At 33.0% G+C, this 23,684-nt stretch overlaps 1 protein-coding gene across 2 annotated transcripts in view; it reads right to left on the bottom strand.

Annotated features, from left to right (window-relative positions):
• Positions 1-23,684, bottom strand: part of LOC118180013 (histone H3.3 type a-like) — a 73,590-nt gene that overhangs the window by 32,502 nt on the left and 17,404 nt on the right. For both annotated transcript variants that reach the window (XM_085824103.1, XM_085824105.1), the window contains exons 2-3: positions 18,751-18,863; positions 12,875-12,909 (exon numbers count right to left, since the gene is read on the bottom strand). In XM_085824103.1, coding sequence (XP_085680229.1) covers positions 12,875-12,909; positions 18,751-18,863 — 148 coding nt within the window. The remainder of the gene's footprint in view (positions 1-12,874; positions 12,910-18,750; positions 18,864-23,684) is intronic.

Raw genomic sequence — 23,684 nt, 5'->3', positions numbered from 1 at the left:
ACAGTATTGATTTCCCAACAGACACACTTGAGGAACAACTAGAAAGCAGATCACACATAACTTCAACACTGCAGCTAAGAAATTCATTCCAACAGGAAAAAAGAAACAAAATTCTATTTCTCATAGGAAGGACCAGAATATGACTCCTTAATCAAGGACAGAAGCTTGTTGAATGATCAACTTAAAGTGAAGAAAACAGAAGACTGCAATCAGAGGCATCAAACAGAGTGTAAGAAAAGCTTGTGCCAACAAACAACAAAAATAGGCCGTGCTTTGTAAGACCCTAGATCCAGGAAAGATGCTAAATATTGGAAAATAGCTACCGTATATACCCGTGTATAAGTCGCCCCCCCCCCACTTCGACATAAAAAATTCGTAGAAAATAAGAAACCGCGTATAATTCGACCCCCCACTTCCGAAACCGATCGAGAAACTTCGGAAAATTTTTTTTAAGTACTACATTTAATCAAAATCATCTGAGAAAAAAAAGTAAACATACGATAAAAAATACCTTTTTAAATAAACAAAATCAAAATCCTTCAACGTCCGATTCATGGTCAGATTCACCAAACATTTCATAGAACTCTTCTGTCGTCATTGGCTTGTCATCATACATATTTTCAGTCTCGAACTTTGTATTGTTACAATCACTACTAGAGCCTTCGTCGTCATTTTCACTTTCAAAAACAGCATCATCTTCCGTGCCGTCTAGTTCGTTGCTAATACAATATTTTTTAAATGATTTTATAATCATTTCAGAGGGTATTTCGTTCCAAGCATCTTTAACCTACTGAGCAATTAATGTAATATCAGGCTTTTTAATGTTGCCTTCCTTTGTAAATGTTGCTCGACCGGAACTAATCCACTCTGCCCAATATTTTCTAACATTTACTTTGAAGGGCTTATTGCGTGGTCTATTTTTTAAAATTTTAACGTGTACGCCTGTTAACAAAAGTATTTCATGAATGAACAATAACTATTATAAAGACTTATACATACGTAAAAACTATCTGCATTTCTCTTTTCTTGGCATGTTGGCGAAACTTTTTTATTGCTCGATATTGATCGGTTGTTCGGGGGCCGAAAATTCTTTGGTTTAATCGAAACTTACTCTAGTTAAAGTATGAAACTCTGTGATTAGTTCGTCACATAAATTTAAGTCATGAAATTATTTCAAGTAAGCAACTTATTTGATAAGTCATCCAATTTGAGTGCGGGAAAAAAACAACTGCATTATATAAAGAAATTTTTGAACTTCCGATTTTTTAAATTTTTTATGGCCCTGCGTATAAGTCGACCCCCCCCCTTTGAAGTCTTTTTTTTTTTTTTTTGGTCCAAAATATCTCGACTTATACGCGTGTATATACGGTAAATCACTGAACAACTCCTTCACTCCAACTGCTGCCCAATCTTCAAACGTCCTTGATACAGCTAGATCAACAGTAGATGCTAATGAAAAAGTGGCCCAACTTTTTTGGTCAATTTTCGAATTCTCTGGGTTTTCACAGTTTTCCAGGTAGTGTGGCAACCCTGCCCTATGTAATTTAACAAAAATATTAGAGCAATTTTTGGCCTTGATCACAACTAATTTTCCACCTTCCAAGAGCCAACATTTTCTTCCAGGCTTTCTATAAACTCTAAAATAGTACTCAATCTACTAGAGCCCTGTATTAAAAAGAAAATGATCAATATCATTAAAGCCAAAGTGATCAGGACCGTTCAACAGTATCCAAACGAGGACTTTGTACACTTATACAGATGGTTCATCAGATGAGACCATCAGTAATGGAGGTTCTAGAGTATTTCTGACTACTCCAGGTGATATAACTTATCAAAACAAAATTGGCGCTGGAGCCATATTCTCTAATTTTCACTTGCGAGCTTATGGCAATAGCAGAGGCACTTGACATTTATAGATCTCTTTCCATTTTTGAGCAAGCAAAAGGAATCATTGTCTCGTGTGACTAAAAGGCAGCTCTACAGGCTGTCCTGGATAGAAGCTCCCAGTTTATCAACAGTATCCACTTTTGCCTAAATGAGCTTCAAAAGTTAAATAAGGTCTGCATTCTACAATGGTTGCAGCGCACGTCAACGTCACAGGTAAAGAGAATGCAGATAAACTGGCAAAAGAGGCTCAAATCTCAACAATAGTAATAATTCTAATGTCACCTTTCAGACATAAATGCCATGCCCAAATACATATTGAAGGAACTTTCAATTTCAATAAAGAACTAGCTTTATAACATCAGTGGAGATCGACTTATAACTAAAACCATTGTCAGACTTAGAACTGTCCATCATAGAGGATTGAAAATTGTCAAAGATGGCAGGAAAACCTACAGAAACTGCGATAACTGCCCGGACACAAAACTGACAACAGCACACATATCCTTGCTGAATTGCTAAAAATTGCGGGATTTGTTTATCACTCTCACGCCGGCGTGGGCCACCTGTGGCCCGTACTAGTCTGTCTCATAGGGCGGCACATACCACCAGTGGGCCACACTAGTCCATCTCATTAGGCGGCACGTACCACCAGTGGCCCGCACTAGTCTGTCTTATCAGGCGGCGTGTGCCACTGATGGTACACATTCGATTGTGTTATTAGATGCTGAAAATTAAAATAATGAAAAATTAATGTTTATTTATTATAAAAACATTTTAATGACAATTATAATTAATAACTATTAGCAAACGTACAACTCGTATACAGGTTTGAACAGGTAATAATCATGCGCAGCCAGATGAAACGCGGCAAAATTTTGAGCGCTGTCTAACAGCGAAGAACATAAAAATTGGCCCCGGCGTAAACATGCTAAGAGAGTGGACATCTATGACGATAGTGTTTTGCAGATTGCCAGGGCTGTCATCTTTGCCCATGGTACTATTTGAATAGACTTTACCACAGACATCAAATTTATTTACATCTGATAGAAATAATTTGTCATAAAAAACAATATTTTGCTGTTAGCATATTGTATAAATGTCTCCCATAATTTTTTCCATAAAAACTTTGCAATATTCATAAAAAATCTCATACATCGCCTAAAAAGTACAACCGCATTTAAGTAAAAGCTGCTTATTTTAAAATTTTATAGCATTAACTGTTCTTCCATGCAATGCAACAGCTCAGAATAATACTATTTTAACGCACTTAATTGTTATAAAATAAAGTGCACTTAAGTTAAAGGTAAATACTTTTTGAGATAACAATCATAATCTTTTGATTATATGTGAAATTAAATTTTCCATGAAATCTATAGCTTGGAAGAAATGATCTCTTGCTGACATTGCAGATTCCTAATTATTTTAGTCCTCATCTCAAGCCTTGCCAAGTACCACATTAATCATTCCCCTAGGAAACCACTATACATACTTGAAATGTGTCTACAATTATTATTTATTAAGTTCAGTACAAGTTACATCCTTCTATACGAATAATTTCAAGGTGCCACGTTCGTAATCGAAAAAAAAAATAAATAAATAAATAAATAAATAAAAATAAATAAAAAAACCACCTCTACTAATGTTTTATATTTCAATTTAGTTTATTTTACATTTGTAAGGATAAGTAATTTTAACAAAAGTAAAGCACTAAACTGATTTCTTTAACATTGTTAACATAAGATAAAGATTACACACACACACACACACACACACACACATATATATATATATATACAGTCAAAAAACTTTAATCCGGACTCGTCGGGACTTCGGCGATTCCGGATTATAGATCATCAGTTTAAATCTGGTAAGATGGCATGCAAAAATTATAAAATTAAAAATATGAAACCGTAATTAATGAAATAATGAGCAATTATGATCTAAACGGTTTCAAAATTTACAAAAAAAGAAGCTTAATATTTATTTATTTACTTTATTAAACATTTCTTTCAACACGCGCATGCGCAAAGCATACATTACGCATAGCCGAAATTAGAAAATTGCAACCAGAAAACTATTTGATTTGTATTTGTGATATTTATTATGAAGAGGAATTTGGTTTAAATCATATCAAAAACGGAGTACATCGAGATGAAATACTACATTTAGTAAGGAATTATAAGCCGAATAAAATAAAATCATCTGCCCTGAAGATGACGATAGTGCTGACAGATCAACTTCCAGTTCATTGCGCGCTGCGACGTCCCCCCCCCACGCAGAGCAGCGTGAAATTGATAAACAGATTTCGTAACGGTTAGATAAACAAAGGATATGCCTTTATCCACTTTTTGTTTGATGGACATCGAAACATACTTTCGTTTTGTAGATCCTTTGGGAGCTCCAGCATCGGAAATTTGACATAATCAAAAGTTCAAGCTTACTTTTATAAAATTGCTCTTACAGTCTGCAAAAAATAATAAGCCGGATCCAATTCGAAGATTAAGGAACAACGCAATCATCAACATTAACTGAAATAGATAATTAGGTAATTTTAGCTTATACCGTCCATTATAAATTAAACGCGCACGCGAAAACGTATTCTGCGCTTGCGCAGACACATATGCGTAGTCGTAAAGGTCTTGCGCGCACGCATAAACGCGCATGCGCAGAAAGATTTTAGCTTTGAGGTCTGGATTATAGATCATTCCGGATTATGGGTGTCCGAATTAACGACTTTTGACTGTATATAGTTTATTTCACAAGAAAATAGTAAAGTTAAATTTAAATAATTCTCTTGTGCCATAACTAGAAGGAATGAAATTTGAATTTAACAAATATTATCTATTCATATAAAGCAAATATAAAATTTAAATATATAAAGTTTTTATACGAGGGTTGGAACTTTAATAGTGGCAACTATTTATTTACAAGGAATACAAAAGTGATTCATGTCACCATGTTTTACAGTCCTTCAATATAGTCACCAGCATTGTGTACAACCCGTTTCCAACGATCTGGAAGTCGCAGAACACCTGTAGCAGCACCTGTTTTGTTGATAGTTTGAATGGACCGGTCTAATGCCGCAAGAATGTCAGTTTGGAAGCGAGTGCCACGAAGTGGTTCCTTCACCTTAGGAATTAAGTCATAGTCACAAGGGCTTAGATCTGGGGAGTATGGTGGATGGTAAAGCACTTCCCAGCCCCATAGCTTGCACTGCATGCGGCCGAGCATTGTCATGTAAAATGAGAGAAACGTTCTGCAGAAAGTATCGCTGTTTTTTTCTCAAAGCTGGTCGGAGATTATGCTCCAAAAATGAGCAGTAATACTGCGCAGTGACGGTCTGCTGTGGGGGAACGGTATGCGTTAGGATGACATCATCACAGTCGTACACGAGAATCACCATAACTTTCACATTGCTGGGGTTCTGACGAAATTTTGAACGTTGTGGTGACTCGTGATGACGCCATTTGTTTGATTGGTGTTTCAGTTCTGGCTGGTATGATCGGGCCCAAGTCTCATCCAGCATTATGATACGGCGTAAAAAAGCATCTCCAGGTGGGTTCGGGTAGCATCGTATCGTAGCCATTTCTGCATTTCCATCAATTGATGTGGAACCCATCGTGAAGCAATTTTTCTCATGGACAGGCGTTCCTTCAGAATGTGCAGCACAGTCGTATGCGCTAATCCTGTTTGTCCGGCCAACTGACGAATCGTTTGGCGGCGATCACTATCCATTAGTGTGGCAACAGCTTGCACGTCTGCATTGCTGACACTCGGACGACTTGGCCGCAGCATGTCTGCCATGTTTTGGCGTCCTTCATTGAATGCTTTCACCCATCTTGCTACGGTTCTGTAAGGCAATGCAGATTCCCTGCAAGCCTCTTGAAGCCCTTGATGACACTGTCGTGCTGTACGACCTCTGGCACATTCAATTTTTATCCAAAGTCGTTGTTCTTGCTTTGAAAACATCCTGAGAATACTTACTTTAGACCGTGAGCTAATACAAGGATCCGTTCTTCGCGTCACTCCGCATGCGCATGACGAGTCTTTTTGCTGAGAGGTAAGGTAGGTATGTAGTTTACGTGTGGTATATGCGATATTCTTTGGTTTTGTTGCGTAGCGTTTTTTCAGCTGTGTTGCCACTATTAAAGTTCCAACCCTCGTATATATATATTTAATGGCTGTGCACTTTATTTAATAGCTATTAGCCTAAAGTTTATGTATATTCTGAATGATTTCACTTGCTCTACTTCAAGAACCACCACAGATGCTTTCAGTGATAATGGTAAAATAACTTCTGCAGATCCCATAACCATGAATACATCCATATGTAGATCTTACTAGGGCACTACTAAGCTGAAACAGTTATTTCTGTATATATAACAATCATAGGATCCACATCCCATTATAAACATCACTAAAAAAAAGGAGAAAGATTTTGACGTGTAAGATAAAATTAATAATACATCTAAAATATAGAGGGAAAAAACAGCAAATGTTAACAATAATTAATCTCCTAATACACAACACATTTATTTTCATGTATTAAGAGTATAAGGTACCAATTAAGAGTATAAGGTTGGACGTATTTGAAATGAAACGAGCATTTAGCATGGAATTTTTAGAAGAAAGACAACAATTTTTATTTGGAGAGTTTATGCATTTAAATTTATTTCTAAATAACATCAAGGTAACCAACAGCAGAGCATTATTATAATGACATCTGAATGGCTCAACTATGAATGATTCTAGGTACACTGAATTGCCGACTTCGAGGTTTAGATGGTTCAGAGTACTTATCCAATGCCATCTAGAGTACATTAGGTGCACTCCACTATGTAGAATGTACTCTAGGTGGTGTTGACTTATCATAGAATGAAACTTAAATACAACATGAAAGGTTCCTGGTTCTTTTTCAAAAATAAAGTAAGAATTTGTGTTGCAGGTATTTAAAAAATATTAAATTTCTGAATTAAAGTTAGCATCATATGTTGCAGGCTTCAAATAATTATCAACAGATCATATTTTTTGTACTGTTTGCACATTATTACAAAAAACTTTTTCTGCTTTGATGAGAATGTATCTTGTAATCCAACAGGAAAGTAATAAAATTTAAGGTCTCATTGTGTGGTGGCTAGAATGTATTACCACTTATTAAATCTTTCCAAAAATCAAATTAAAATTAACCCTTTACACTTTAGAGGTGATTCTTCATACATTAAAATAAATGCATCAAGCAGCGACTGACAGACACTTCTCAGGTGCAAAGGATAAATTATCTTTGCAAGTGCCAATGTTAGTGAACTTAGATAATTTACATTAGTATATAATTATATTATCAAAATAGTTAGATCAAATGATTAAACTTTAATAGTGAAAGAAATTGAAATGATCAGAGCTAATCTTTTGCCAAATGATGCATTTCAAGTATATAACCCGTGGTCTTGCCATTTAAATTTCTTTATTTGTATCCTAGCTGTCATTTGCTAGCTGAGAATAAATTACATACTTATTGCCTTTGAGACTTTTTTATTTCACTCATGATGATATACTTCCATAACATTTATTAAGAGTTTTGCATAATCGAATTAAGTTGAAATAGGTGAGCCCAAAACATTAGCCCAGAAGGGAAGTTATAGATGGGATATTAGTCTTGAAACGGTATTTTGTGTTGAATCACTATAAACGGCGTTTCACTTTTCAAATTGTTGCCACCACACGTTATAGCTTATTATATTTAAAGAAATTAAATAATGAAGAATCTGCATGAATGTATGCATGTTTATCACACTGTGAAAAAACAATGGTATCTAGGAGCCATCAAATTTTGAATAATGTACTCTTCCACCTGCACATGGGCACCTGGAAGCCTGAATTTTGAACTTGCTTTATCATCTATTTCATATTTTGTAAAACTTTAACAAATTTTTGATAAACAAACCCAATGATCAGAGCTGGACTTAGAACTGATAAGGCCCTAAGCTATTTGAGATATGGGGCCTATTATAAACTAAAACTCAGTGGCGTAACAGCCTTAATGGGCCAAGGCCTGCAGTGCCCGAAAATCTGCTTTCTTGACCGTGGACCCCAAGGTGCATAAGCATATGCCCTGAACAAGTGGTCAGCTTGGCCGCAGGACCCCCAGTGTTTAGTCCCCAAGTGAACTTGGTACTCATTTTATCGACCCAAGTGATGAAAGGCTGAGTCGATAACTCCGAGTCTGGGAATCGAAGCCTGCTTTGTGGTGCTGCTGCACAATTCGCTAGCCACTGCGCCACCAGGCCTATAAGTCTGTTATACTATATTTTAATTTTTTTGGGGGTGGCCAAGAAAGTGGGGGCCCTAAGCTGTAGCTTGTGTAGCTTATATGTAAATCCTGCGCTGTCAATGATTTCAAAGCAAGCAGTGGCAGCACCGTACGGAATAAAACATTTTTATCTACAGTGTGTGAGACTGTCCATCAGAAACTCTAAAGACGTGATGTTTTTAAATATTTTGTGATTTTGCTATTGAATCAACTTTTATGTAAGTGCTAAGAATGTGATATTTAATAAATAAAGTGAACACAGAAAATTTTAATAATAAAAAGATAAAAAAAAAGTTTTGTAAGCCATCTTACTAAGAAAACTGAATATTGATATGATAAACTGAGAAAAGGCTTAGGCTGAGAAAAAATATAAAAATGTATAAATGCATGCGACACTTAACACTGCATCGGCAATTCTAAACTTATGCTGCTTTTAAAATTTTTGCAATTTTGTTGTTGAATTGTACATGCAGAAGTGCGAAGGAAATTATGCTTAAAGCTAGACAAAAAGAAATGAGTTAGCAGCAAGAGGTGCAACAGCAGATTGGTAGGCTGCAAGCTCAGCAAGAGCATGAAAAACCTTAATAAAATACAGCTGTTAAAATCTAAACCCTTTCAGCTTTTGCAAATTTTTTTTTTACTTGTTGCTTTGACACACTTGTTCATGAAAATTTTAAGACCACTGAAGAGTATAAGAAAGCAAAATATTCTGAATAACACAGCAATAAATACAATGCAGCAAGCAAACAATTTCATTACTAGATTAAAAAAAAATCATGCCATTCAGAGGGTTAAAGTGAAAATTGTAATGTATGCAGCTAAGTAAATTAACAACTACCTGTGGAAAAGTAACAAGATTTCCAGCAATTAATTTAGCTAAAATTCTCTAACAGCACATGAATACTGCTTAAACACACTGTAATAACACATGAATACTGCTTAAAAAAACTTGCATTTCACTTGCTCATAATTCTTGCTTTTAAGCTATTTTCACGTTTCCGAATATTAGTGCGGCAGACATATAAAAACTATTTCATAAAAGGTACAATAAACTCATTTTTAAAGGTCTTTATTATTATCTATTTTTGTTCAATATTTTAGTTGATTATATTTAAGTATAAGGGTATAATAATGTCAAATATGGTAAATTTATATATAAATGGAAATATTAACTTTCTACATAAAAGATACAAACTACCAATTCCGAAATAATTAGACGGGTGAACTAACGAGGATATGATTTATTTGGATGTTGCACAAGAAAAAGTTTGTTCATTCTGAAGCTATGGAAAAATGCTATCACAAACAATGAGCATAAAACAGAACTACATATGGAAAATGAAAAAGAAAAGGGAAAGCAAAATGCCTACAATAGTAGTAGTGATAGCGTAAGTCATTTATTTCTAATAACATTTATTCTTCTGTAATTCATGCAAATTCTTTTTATTTTGAACACACATTTCATTTATGTTAACTGATTTTTCAGATTATACTGCTGAAAAATACAGATACAGACAGTGCTTATACAATACAAAGTCTGAAATCTGAACTCATTAGGACTTTGGTGACTCCAAATTTGTGATTTTTCTCGATATTATATCGCCAGCTGAAATTTAGTAAGATGATATGTAGAAATTAAGAATATAAAACAGTGATTTATGAAATAATGAATCATTTATAACTTTAAAAAAATCAAAGCTTACAAAAAAGGGAGGAGAAGCTTATTTATTTGTTTGCTTTATTAAACATTTCATTCAATGAAATTGTTTAATTTGTTAAGGTTTGTTTTTTGAGCTAATACTTTTTCTTTAATTCTACAGATAGACATAATTTCTTGCTCAGTTACAAAATTTCATTGTTCCCATCAAGAATTCCCACTAAATTGCCAATCAAAATTTTATTCTTCTCAGCAACCTCTCATCCACTTTCTTCACTACTGCATACTTGCCATTCTACGACACTCAAAAATCAGGAGAATTTTTCAATAACAAAAAGTTTTTTGAATAATAAAAATATGTAGAAAGAAAATATATTTTTAATGATGTATTTATTAACTTTAAATAGTAACTAATTAATATCTGATAATAAACACGTTTAAAAACTTTTTATAGTTTTTAACTTTAAACAGTTTTTGTTTTTGCACTTGATTATTTCTTAGCGATTTTACTTCCAGGAAACATGCTTCTAAAAACGCCGCAGCATGATTCGATGCATTCAGAGGCAGGTTACACTCCAGTTAAAAGGCAGAGAACAGGTATGCAGCATTATTAACATTTTGGTCCTTTGTTTCCACAGAAAAGTTTAATTTTTTCTCCCAGTACAACTCACACTTGGTTTTACTGGGAGAAAGAGGTTGTCCTTGTGTATGCACATGTTTAAGAACATCGGTTTTTCCACCGTGCAAAATTGGAAAATTGCAATGGAAAACGATGCAGACTGCAATATTACATCTGCTTGACGAAATATCAAATGAACAAGCGTAAAGGAAAAAAAAATAAATAAATAAAAAAAATCTGGGGGGGGAGGGAGCTGGCTAGTGATTTCGAAGTCTGGATTTTAGATCATCTGTGTATGATTTTTGAAAAGTACATGGGCATTTTACATTTTTCGCAGACATAACTAATGCAAAATATCGCAGTTTCTTAAGCTGTTTCAGGGAAGCATGTGAAACTTACGCTACTCACTGGCGAGACGAACGAGATAAACAACCACGATCTTGTTTTGTGCTCATTGGCAAATATATGCCAGATGACCTGCAGCGGCGCTTGATTTTCATTGGAGAACAGGAACACGATGCTTTCGGACTCTTATACACAAAGCAGAAACGCACCATATTTCAGGGATGAAACAACTTCGGTCACTTTTATATGCATCATGAAAAAGCAAGTGCTTTCAGATGCCCAAAATCACTTTTTTGTGGGCAAATAACAAAGTATAAAGCTACAAAAAATCATGAGAAATTTTAAGAATAAAAGAAAGTCGGGAGAAATAAGTTAAAAATCGGGTTGATGGGAGTATGGTCAGAAATTGGGAGAGTTGGCAACTCTGCTATTGGTAGCAATATTTTATGGATTTAGATCAGTATTACAGATTTCACCATCTGTTAGTTGATACATGATTGGGGAATTGTGATGGCAATGAAAATTTTCTGTTATATCACCTTCATTTATTATGACTTCTCTACATTTCTTTACAAATCCCATTAATTGGAAAATTTCACTTTTTGTTTGCAACATCTGAAAACCTTCAAATTCATGGCTATCATCATAAAGCTTACCTAGCATCCAATATACACTAATGGCAACATATCATGAGATTAGCTTCTTAAAGATAAGTTGTATGGTAAATTTTTTCTTGCTTCTTTTTACACTGACAAAATTAAGGATGAATTATATTATTAATTTGGTTGATTGGTGCCTATCTAAATTCTGAAAATTTTATATGAGTTATGGGTTATGAGCATCATCTACAAAATATTTTTTATATGAAAAGTTTTTTGTTAAATTTCCCATCATCAACACACTCAACAGTTTGAGAGGAGTTAGCTGAAGTCTGTAACCATTGCCAATATAAAAGGTTACCATGCTGTTTGGTACTAAATTACTAATATTAAATTTTTAAAAAAATTGTTTAGACATCACTGCAAGAGGCTTTTCTCAAGCTGCAGTATATTGATAGTCATGCGGTATGAAAGCAAAAATTAATGGTTCTCCAGGATGGTGTCAGTGCCATAGTGGAATTAACCCTCTCAGCGTTATGGCCGGAAAATTCCGCACAGAAGGTTGCCTTCCACATTCATTATACATGAAAATTTCTGCTAGCTTTTAATGTATCTGATTTCAGTTTGGATGTATATTGGAAGAAAAGGAATCAAGGTACAAAATGAAAGAGTAATTTTTTTAAATTAAAATCAAGAAAATATCACTTATTCATGACATTTTGAGGAACTTTGAAATTTCAGGGCTAAACCCGTAACGCTCAGAGGGTTAAGAAACAGAACTCTCCACATTTTATTATGAAGAAAAAATGTCAAATGAACAAGCGTAAAGAAAAAAAAAAAAAAAAATCTGGGGGGAGGGAGGGAGCTGGCTAGTTATTTTGAAGTCTGGATTTTAGACCATTCTGAATACTGCACTTTGTACTTTAGTACTTTTTCGCTTATTAAAGTATGCCTCTTTCCTGCACTTTCTAAAATTGCCCTTGGGTTTGAATCAATTGTGGATGGACAACTTTTGCACTTACACCCTGATTAATCAGAGGATGACTATATGATAAAAATGTGTTGTTGTTGCTAATCCTCGAGTCCAGCTTCTGCTAGACGAGATCCACGAGTTTATTCACTTTAAAAAAGTCACAGACTAGCATAGGAAGTTCTAGTAGGTCGTCATAGAACAAACCAGACACATAAGAATATGTGCCGGAGAAGCCTGCTCATTATTACGTTTCGGACATATCGGGTGAGTTTCTTGACCACTCTGGAAGGGAAGGCTTCTTCAATGCTATGTTATGATAAAAATGTAAGTGAATGAAATAACACACATTTGCACACTTTGCTGAATTTAAAAATAAATAAATAAATACATAATTCCCTTTTAGGTGAATTTTTATCTGATGCACGTTAAATCTATTGCACATGATATTTAATACTAACCATAAAAATACAGAAGAAATCAATATTACCTTTCTGAAATTAACAGCATAATCCTCACTTTCATCTATAAAAAATATTGTTTAGAAATCATTAAAATAAAAAAAAAAACATGAGTTTATACACATATAATAACACAGCAGTTTTAAAAATAAATCTAAAATGCCTGCAAAAAGTCAATAAAAATCAACAGTTGCATTAAAAATTTCATTAGATAAAATCAAATTTATCTAAATGATGACCAAAATATATTAATCTTTCTACCACACAAGAAAAAAACAAAAATATTGAGTAATTGTCAAACAAATAAACACTATAATCTGCAAAAATAAATTTCTCTGCTGGATAAAGTAGTAGTAAAATTTTTTTTATCATTTATTTGAGTAAAGTGTTTCCTGACACTCTTGCTTTCATACATGTTAATTCAAAGCTATTTTTATAAACATAATATAAACAGAATTTAATCTTAGCTATATTTATGAAACGGAATTCAAAGTTATCTTTATAAACATAATAAACAATGCAATCTTTGCAAAATTAATAAACTATAAGTTGAAAAATTGAAAGGTTACAAAATAAGGTACAGGGAAATGTACAAAGTTAAATGTACATAATATATATAAAAGACCAGAATATGAATTAATTTAACTTATACAGTCAAAAGTCTTTAATCCAGCCTCGTCGGGACTTCGGCGAGTCCAGTCCCAATTAAATCTGGATTATCGGTTTTTCCAGATTATAGATCATCAGTTTAAATCTGGTAAGATGACATGCAGAAATTATAAAATTAAAAATATGAAACCGTAATTTACGAACTAAATAGCAATTATGATCTACAGGGTATCAAAATTTACAAAAAAAAAAAAAAAAAAAAAAAAAAAAAAAAAAGCTTAATATTTATTTGTTTACTTTATTAAACATTTCTTTCAATGCGCGCATGCGTAAAGCATACATTACGCATAGTCAAAATTAGAAAATTGCAACCAGAAAACTATTTGATGTGTATTCGTGATATTTATAGTGACGAGGAATTTGATTAAAATCATATTAAGACGGAATACATAGAGATGAAATACTGCATTTAGTAAGGAATTATAAGCTGATTAAAATAAAAACATCTGCCCTGAAGATAAGGATAGTGCTGACAGATCAACTTCCAGTTCATTGCGTGCCGCGACGTCCCCCCCCCCGCACAGCAGCGTGAAATTGATAAACAGAGTTCGGAATGGTTACAGAAACAAAGGATATGCCTTTATCCATTTTTTGCAACAATTCCACTTTTTGTTTGATGGACATCAAAACATGCTTTCGCTTTGTAGATCCTTTGGCAGCTCCAGAATCGGAAATTCTTTTTGACATAAGTGGAAGTTCGAGCTTAAGTTTATAAAACTGCTCTAACAGTCTTCAAAAAATAATAAGCCGAATCCATTTAGAAGATTAAGGAACAACGCAATCTGCAACATTAAGTGAAATAGATAATTAGATAATTTTAGCTTAGCTTATACCGTCCGTTATACATTAAATGTGCATGCATAAATGCATATGCACCTGCGTAAATGCATTATGCGTTTAAGCATGCACAGAAAATTTGTAGCTTTGAGGTCCGGATTATAGATCATTCCAAATTATGGACGTCCGGATTAAAGACTTTTGACTGTATTCTTTCTAGTAGGAGGACAGTGATGTGTTTGTATCTGTTTTCTTACTCAGAAGGAGTGTGACATGCTATGCTCTCCGAGATGTAGGGAGCAGCAGTGGGGATCCTTTGCAGTGGGGATTAGTAGTCGGTTAACCTTTGAGAAGCTACTTTTGGAATGTGGGAGGGAAGTCTTTGCGGATCTCTTTTACGAGTGTAAATCTGTTAAAATTTTTATATTATACGGACTAAATTAATGCCTGGCTAACTGTCCCTGCAGAATGAGGAAAAAAAGATAAATAAGCAATTTTCACTGCTAACCAGCTAATTAGCAGACTTAGAGTATGAAATAGGCTCATTTTTTTTAGCAACAGCAAAAGGAATAAGAAAAAGCCAGAAAACAACGATTTTTTTTTTACATTATATACGATTATTTCTGTAATTACACTATGCACAAATTCTCCAACTGATAGTCATCCAACTTATACCGCCTTTTTAGGTTTAGGAACAAATTTTCATATCCCTATCAGTTAAATGATTTAGAGAAAGTATTTAACGCCTGCACTTTTAAAACAATGATTAATAAAATAATTAGGTACAGTCAAAAGTCGTTAATCCGGACACGCATAATCCGGACCTCAAAGCTACAAACTTTCTGCGAATGCGTTGACGCATGCGGCATACGCATTTAATGTAAAACGGATGGTATAAGCTAAGCTAAAATTATCTAATAATATACTTCAGTTAATGTTGCAGATTGCGTTGTTCCTTAATCTTTGAATTGGATCCGGCTTATTATTTTTTGCAGACTGTTAGAGCAATTTTATAAAAGTAAGCTTGAACTTTCGATATGTCAAATAGAATTTCCGATGCTGGAGCTGCCAAAGGACCTACAAAGTGAAAGTATGTTTCGATGTCCATCAAACAAAAAGTGGTGCAAAAAATGGATAAAGGCATATCCTTTGTTTCTCTAACCATTCCGAAATCTGTTTATCAATTTCACACTGCTCTGCAGGGGGGGGGGCACGCAATGAACTGGAAGTTGATCTGTCAGCACTATCCTTATCTTCAAGGCAGATGTTTTTATTTTATTTGGCTTATAATTCCTTACTAAATGTAGTATTTAATCTCGATGTACTCCGTCTTTGATATGATTTAAATTAAATTCCTCGTCATTATAATTCACTTTCGATAGTGAAGAAAGTGACACAGAGGTTACTGAAAACGAACACAGCAATTATAGGACTTGAACAGCAGAACTTTGTAACTGAGCAAGAAATGCAGCTTTGTAACTGAACAAGAATCTGTTTATAGAATTAAAGAGAAAATATTATAACATAAAATGAAGCAACTTAAACAACTTACATTGAAAGAAATGTTTAATAAAGTAAACAAATAAATATTTAGCTTTTTTTTTTTTTTTTTTTTTTTTTTTTTTTTGTAAATTTTGATACTCTTTAGATCATAATAGTTCTTTATTTCATAAATTACGGTTTCATATTTTTAATTTTATAATTTCTGCATGCAATCTTACCAGATTTAAACTGATGATCTATAATCCGGAATTGCCGAGTCCGGATTAAAGACTTTTGACCGTATTTGAGAATTTTAATAAGGAGCAGAATTTTGCATTGTAGATCTATCATATCTGTGCAAATACTTTTAATATGTTGTATTTGATTTAAGATAGTATTACTAATTACTTTCTTGGAGACATTGGGAAGTCGAATTTATTAATTTGTTAGTACTGAAATTGAAGTCTCTAGTTTTGTGAAACAGTATAATTTTTTTTTTTTTGTAATTAATTATTTGAAGATCAGGATAGTCAATGATATTTTTTGAATGATTAGTTTTATTAAGAGCAAAGCAGTTTGGATAAATCTGAGTTTTAAATCTTATTCAAATTATTAAATGTAATAAGATCATCTATATATCTGTAGGTGTGCGTGTAATAATTTAAATCTTGTTGTACATTTCTTAGGAAGGTAAATTCTTTTATGAATAAAAAGATATTACAGACGGAAATACTCGAATGTGCACCCATTGGAATACCTCTGACTTGTTTTAAAAGTTGATTTTGAAACTTAATTTGGTTATGAAAAATGATGCATTTTAGGTAGGTAGGTTTCCCATTTATTAATGTTCATAATTGTGAGCATAGCAGGAAAGAGTTTAGGCAAATCTAGTATACTAGTATAGATTTCTTCTAATGGAAGTGATGCATGCAAGTTCTCAGAGTCACAGCAGTTAATGTTTTGTATGTCAATAGAAAGGCATTAATGACAGGAGTGTGATCCAGCAATATTTATGATCAGTGTTGCAGGCATTGAAAATTTTACAAATCTTTTTAAAGCTGTAGTGCAAAATAACAGTCTACATTTTGCTTATAGTTATCAGTGCCATTTGCTATAAATATGAATTTTAATGGTCTTTTACAGAATTTGGGAAGAGCATATAGGTTAGTAAACCTGTTGTACTTTGGATTTAAAGAGCTATTGAGATTTTTATGAAAAGTTTTAATTCTGTTAATTATAGATCTTTCTGTATCGTTTGCTAATTGATAAGCAGTTGTGTTGAAAAGTTCTTTATTAAAAATTGTCATGTAGAATTTTAGTTATTATTTGCTTTATCTATTTAGGTAATAGTGAAAAGTTGTTTTAAATTTTGAATATCAGACAGTAGTTATGATGAATTTAATGTACTTTAAAACTTTATGGGTTTAAGCGCAGTAGAAATGTTCCTAAAGATTTCATCTTTCCATTTTAAAAAGATATCTATAAGTAAATTCAATTGATAGCTTGCCTTAACTATAAATTCTTCCTACATATAATTCTGCGCAAAATAAAAATGAACGTAATACTGATATATATGTATATACAGGGTGTACCGTAAATGTTGCAACAAACTTCTAAGGAAGATCGGGCACATCATAAGGATTAAGAATTGCACAGGAACTCATGCTCGGAAATGTCAGGGGTAAGTGCTAGCAGAGGCAGAAGATGGAAAGAGAAACAAGAGTAATTAATTTGAAACATTTATTTGACATGAATACAAAATGGTGTACGATAGCTTGAATGTTACAAAAGATGCTCAAAGTTTGCGCCATCAGGCGGCAAACATGCCTGACACCAACAAAACATTTATTGTCGGACATGTTCAAACACACAGGGTCTTTCTTTGATTATAGCAGCTGTGCAGGTGAGTCTTGCCACAAGATCCATTTCAGACATAACAGGATTGTGATACAAGACACTTTTATGGTTTCCCACAAAAAAAAAAAAAAAAAAAAAAAAAAAAAAAAAAAAAAAAAAAATCGAGGCTCAATAAACTCAGTGAGTGTAGGGGCCAGGGAACTGGTCCACCACTCCCAATCCATTGATGAGGGAATGATATGTTCAAATGGTTACAAACATCCAGTCCAAAATGAGCAGGGGCTCCATCATGCTGAAATCACATTTGGTGGAACATTGTCAAGCAAATTGGGAAGATTCTGCTCCAGAAAGATCAAATAATTTGTGGTATTCACATGGTCCATCAGTGTCAGGCATGTTTGGTGTCTGATGGTGCAAACTTTGAGCTCCATCAGATGCCAAACATGTTTGTTTTAATATTCAAGCTGTTGTACACCATTTGTATTCATGTCCAATAAATGTTTCAAATTAATCACCCTTGTTCCTTTTCCCACCTTCTACCTCTGCTATCATTTACCCCTGATGCTTCCGGGCATGGGTTCCTATGCAATTCTTAATTCTTAAGATGATCCTTAATAGAAACAAATTATAACTCATTCAACCATTCATAAGATTACCATATATATCCGTGAATCGCCAAAAATATTCCTCCGAAATGCTAATTCACACTCAAAATGGCAGTCGTAAAAACAGGAAGAAATTTCAGATGATTAAAATTAAATACCTTCTGGCGATTTTGGCTGAAATTATAGATTTTTAAGGAGCAAAAATAGATTTTAAAAAACTTCTAAGACTTCTAAGGACTTAAGGAATGTACGAACTCTATTAATATTGTTACACATGAATCCTATTTGCAACTACTTAAACTATATCTATTTTTTCCCTCAACACCAATGAAGATTTTAATTTTTAAGCAAGTAATTCATTAATTACAGCTTTATTAACTATTTTTAATTATAGCTATCTTTATAGTTATCTATGCATTAATTATACATAATCGGAAATTTCAGTTCACTTTCCATGGGCAGCTAATAAAACAATTAAAAAAATGCACATGTTAAAAAATGACCTTGTAACTTACCAGAAGAGCTGCTAAGACTTGGTGGAGTTGGCCTTGGTCTAAAGTGAAGTTCTTGTGGTCTAGATGTTAATGGTGTAGACGTAACTGGTTGACTAGTCAAGGGACTCTCAACCCTTTGGAAAGACAATAATATTAATATTTTGATAAAACACTTAAACATTAAAAAATTAAACACACACAAATATTATTTGTAATTTCTTGCATAGAAATTAATAGTAGTTGTTACTCCAAATAATAATGATTGATGCAAATAAATTGAAAATTAAACTACTTTATTTTTAAATCCAGGATCAAGTTTCCCTTCCCCCCCCCCCAAAAAAGGGCAGTATGGTAAGTCTCAAGGAACATTTTTCATTGCCGGAATTTTACAAACACATATTTCTAAATAAGAGTACTAAGGCAGCTGTGCAATGGAGATGTACTATGTTATTGATATTTTACGATTATCACAAGATTAAATTCAACATCTGCGAGATAAATTATCATATGTGCTAATATAATTACCAAAAATTATAGATATATAACTACCAATTGTAATAAATGTAGGAGTATAAATACTAACAAATGTAGCTATATAACTACCAAAAATTGAAACAATTACAGCAACATTTTTATTTTTGATGATTAAACTAAGAAATTTATATTACCTTTTATATCCAAAACATAGTTTAAAATTTGAACTAGATAAATAATTCTTGCAAAGAAAGCTGTGTTTCATCTTGAGACACATCCAAACAACAAAATCTTAATTAACCAGACTTGGGTTACATTAAAATATCATGAAATTTGTAATTATTATGTTACTGTGTGTCCCAGCTGTCTGCAGTCCCAGTCATATATTGTCTGCATAGCTTGCAAATACACAGGTTACAATTCTGAGAACAGCAACTCTGATCTTAAGTTTGCATCAAATAGCTTGGTCACAAAACAATTTTTTGAACTTTACAGATTCTATATCATACAGTACAAAGTCTGAAATTTGAACATCCAATGGCTAGAATGATCTATTATCTGAACTTCCATAATTTTCTTTCCCGCTTTTTTCATATTAAAAAATTCATAATATCATTCAATCAAATACAAGTGTCTTTAAATAAAATTCATTCTGATAAGCTAAAGTTTTTTTTTTCTTTTTTTCTCTTCCCTTTCAATAAACATCATTATTAATGATAATATCAAATCACCTTGCATAACGTTTTGGCTTTAAATACCACCTGGTTAGCAAATAACATTTATCCTTTTGGCTTTGAATGGGCAGCATTTTTCTATCTTATCAAGACCTGTTCATAATAAATGAACCCCAAAGAACAATATTTTTTGGAGTAGAATATTGCATGCACTCTGCACTGACTTTATTTGGGAGGGGGGGGGAATTTCAAGCGTCTTTACAGGAAAAAAAAAAAAAAAAAATAGAAATCGGAAGAAACTAATTTTTGAAGTTATTTATACTATTATATCTATATAACAAGATGTCAAAATTTGTTATAAATCCATTCCACCATTCCAGATCTTGGATCATCTTACCATTCCAGATTTATATTACAGGGTTTGTACACATTTCTGCACACGGAAATTAAGTACTTTTAAGGACCAAAAAATTAAGGCCTATGAGCAAATGGGAACTGAGTAAATTCAATTAAAAATATTATATCTATGCCTGAATGTGAGTAGGATGCATTATTATTAAACATAACTTAATTAACATAATTATTAATACATTTGAGAATAAAATTAATTTTATGAAATTTATCAAGTAGCATTAAATATTTTACATTTATAATAACTGGACATATTTGAAAGAAGATAAGTGACATTTTAGTTACGTTTTACTAACAGTTAGCTTTTTTTTAATGTCTCATTATGTCACATACTTGCTCAGTCTAGAGGTTTAGTAAATAGCAAGTAGATTTTATGTCAAGCAGCACAGGTTAAAATGAGCATTAAAATCATAATCAGCATGATTCATAACAAAAGACTGGCTGTTGTCACTGCTCCTGCTTGCCTATAGAGAAACCTGCTGATCAGAACACATCTGAAAGGCCCGATGTAGGCACAGTTAAGCAAGTTTTGAAAGTTAGCTGACCTCTGTCTGATGCTGGTAGTGTTGTAACTTAGTGTAGAGTTCCAGGGGTTGTAACTCAGTTAATATACTTTAAGGTCAAGCCACTAAAGCATTAGCAGTGATAAGTTGTTTTGCATTAAGTCTCACTAGATGCAAAGAATAAGTTTCACATGAATTTTTATATTTTTGTGTTTTACTTTGTGACCATGGTAAAGCTTTACATGTTGAGCCCGGCGCCAAATTTGCTGTCCTTTCCGTTCAGCCGGCAGCGAGCGATTAAGCGGTGCAATACTGCCGACTTAAATTATTCATAAATTATACAAAAAGGAAGGAGATGCACATAAAGTCTGAAAGTATTGTTCGAAATGTTATGATGACAATTTAAAACTATTTGGATGCAAGATAGCGAAAAATGTTACCAAAACAGTTGTTTCGTATTGTAATATGTGTAAAGCTAAGCCGTATTTTTGTTTAGAATGTTTCAATAAATTTCATTAAAACTACATTTGATCACATTTCATTGAGACTATACTTATTTTTAAACTTTAATACTGTCGCCCCCATGGGCCGACGCCAGCCAAACGAAAATTCCAGTGCCGGTCCCCAGAGACCGACGCCAGGCTCAGCGTGTTAACGAAAGGCAATAACTTGCTTTAATATAGTGATAATTTTTAAGGGAATGTATTTAGTTATAATTAAATTAGGTATTAGGTAATCTTAGTCATTATACATTTACATGGCCACTACTAAATTTAATTTATTTTTTAATAATATTTGTTAAAAAACCCTATTAATATCACAATCTCATAAAATTTCACAGTTTAAAATACATGCAATTTATGACATTGATTTTTAAACAATATTAGGATAATTACACATTAAAAGCTACAAAACATAAAACTCAACAAAATAATTATGCCTCTTTTTAATTTGAAGGCCTGCCCAGACATTTTGGCTAATTTATATCTATTCCTTCTCCTTAAGCATGTTTTCTAACAATTAGAAATTTGTCTCAATATGCAAAACAATGTTCTCATTAGTTTCTGAGTGTTTTATCTCCTAACTGCCAACCTCTCCACAATGGCAGGGTCCTATGAGGGTTTACTTGATCTGGTAAAAGTTAAATAGTCCGACTTCCCCCGCCGACAGATGTGAAGCAAATTATCACTATGTCTGAAAGTAACTATAAATCAGATAATAAATTTAAATAAAGGTTTAAATAAGCTTCTTATTCAAAAAGAACTTGAAACATATTGGCATGTTTTTATGCTAACAAAATAAAATACAGTTTGTGGTGATATAATTAAACAAGAAGAGTGAAATTCAAACTAAAAATATGGACTAGTGGTCAAAAAACTACAATTTTAATTCAATTTAATCTGGTTCAGTAACTCTATTGTCATAATAAACTCAAATGTCAGCAGCAGTAATGGAAAGACTAATAATTACAACTCATCAGAGCCAGACAGGAACTAATGCAGGGAGCAAGTGGAGTGCAGAAACACTCGTCTTACACTCGAAAAAACTCAGTTTAAAAACTGTCTAAGTGATTTGCATTCTGATGAGGAAATAGAAATGGGAAATTATAGTAAAGGCTGAAACTGTAAACAACTGGGTAATTTACATAATAACAACTGTACATATCTTTGAAGAATAATTTTCTTTCTCTTTACATATTTAGTTTCGTTTTTCAAAACGTTTCCTTTTCACTTTAAATTTTTTGGATTTAATTAAAGACTTCTGTTATTCTAAAAGACTAAATGCATTTTGAATGTATGGAAAAAGTTGCTAATTTTATTTCTTTAGTAATACAAACATTCAGAAGAAATATGAAATACATATGGTAAGGTCTGGTCATAGAGCTGGGGGGGGCATAATTTTTAGAATTTAGGGACACACTGAGCAAAAAAAAATATAGAAATCGCAAAACTTTTAGAATTTAGAGCAGGCATTGAAAGCAGAATTTAGAAAGGCACCAGGCATCAGAATTTAGGATCCACAGAGACTGCATCAGGTGGCAAAATGCCTAGCGCCAGCTCTGTGTATGATGCATTAAGACATATTAGATGAATTTTTTGAATTGTCAATTTTCAATTTCTTTATTAATAAAATATTCCTTTCTATAATGCCTGTGAATATGATAAGATTAGAAGAACTTTTGATATTTTCCATGTTTGTATCTAGTAAAAAGTAGAGAAAATAAAGAGAAGATAAAAATGTTAAGAAAGCAATTCTAGAATCAGAAGTAAAACATTCAACTATTATGTTTTCATTATTCTTCCAGATGTTCTCCAAAATATAAGAAACTGCATTACTACCATGGAAACTGCGTTACTACCATGCGTGTTACTACCATGGAGACATTTTTCCTTTTATCACATTTTTCTAGAATCTTTTAGAATCATGGGTCTATAAATTTGCCTTGAAATCTTTCTCAACTTTCCAAGCTTCAATGTCTAAAATCCTAAAGAAAAATTACCCCTACCAGTTCTGTAACAGCAAAAATCCATAAATGTTTTTAGAAAAAAATCGGAGGAAAAAAGTGTGAAATTAATTTTATAGAGAAAACTGATGCATATTCTGAGACTTCTGATCATTCTGAAAAATGGGAAAAATTCTTACCATGAAAAAATTAAAAAGACATTTTTAATTAATTACATTGCTATTTTGCTTTTGATAAAAAAAACTATTTCGTAAACTGTGCTTTATAGCATTATTCCTTGCTTATTTTTCAAATTCAAAAAATTGTATAATATACAGCCAAAATGTAACTTTGCCCACCAGCGGCTGAGTGGTTAAAGCCGCTGAACACTGGTAGTTCGATCCGGGGTTCAAGTCCCGGCGAACGGGCTGGCTGCATGGTCGTTTCCGT

Source organism: Stegodyphus dumicola, chromosome 9 (assembly GCF_044657685.1).
Source record: "Stegodyphus dumicola isolate Sdum_Otavi_A_Nest chromosome 9, ASM4465768v1".
Lineage (NCBI taxonomy): Eukaryota > Metazoa > Arthropoda > Arachnida > Araneae > Eresidae > Stegodyphus > Stegodyphus dumicola.
This window is presented reverse-complemented; position numbering and strand designations above follow the sequence as displayed.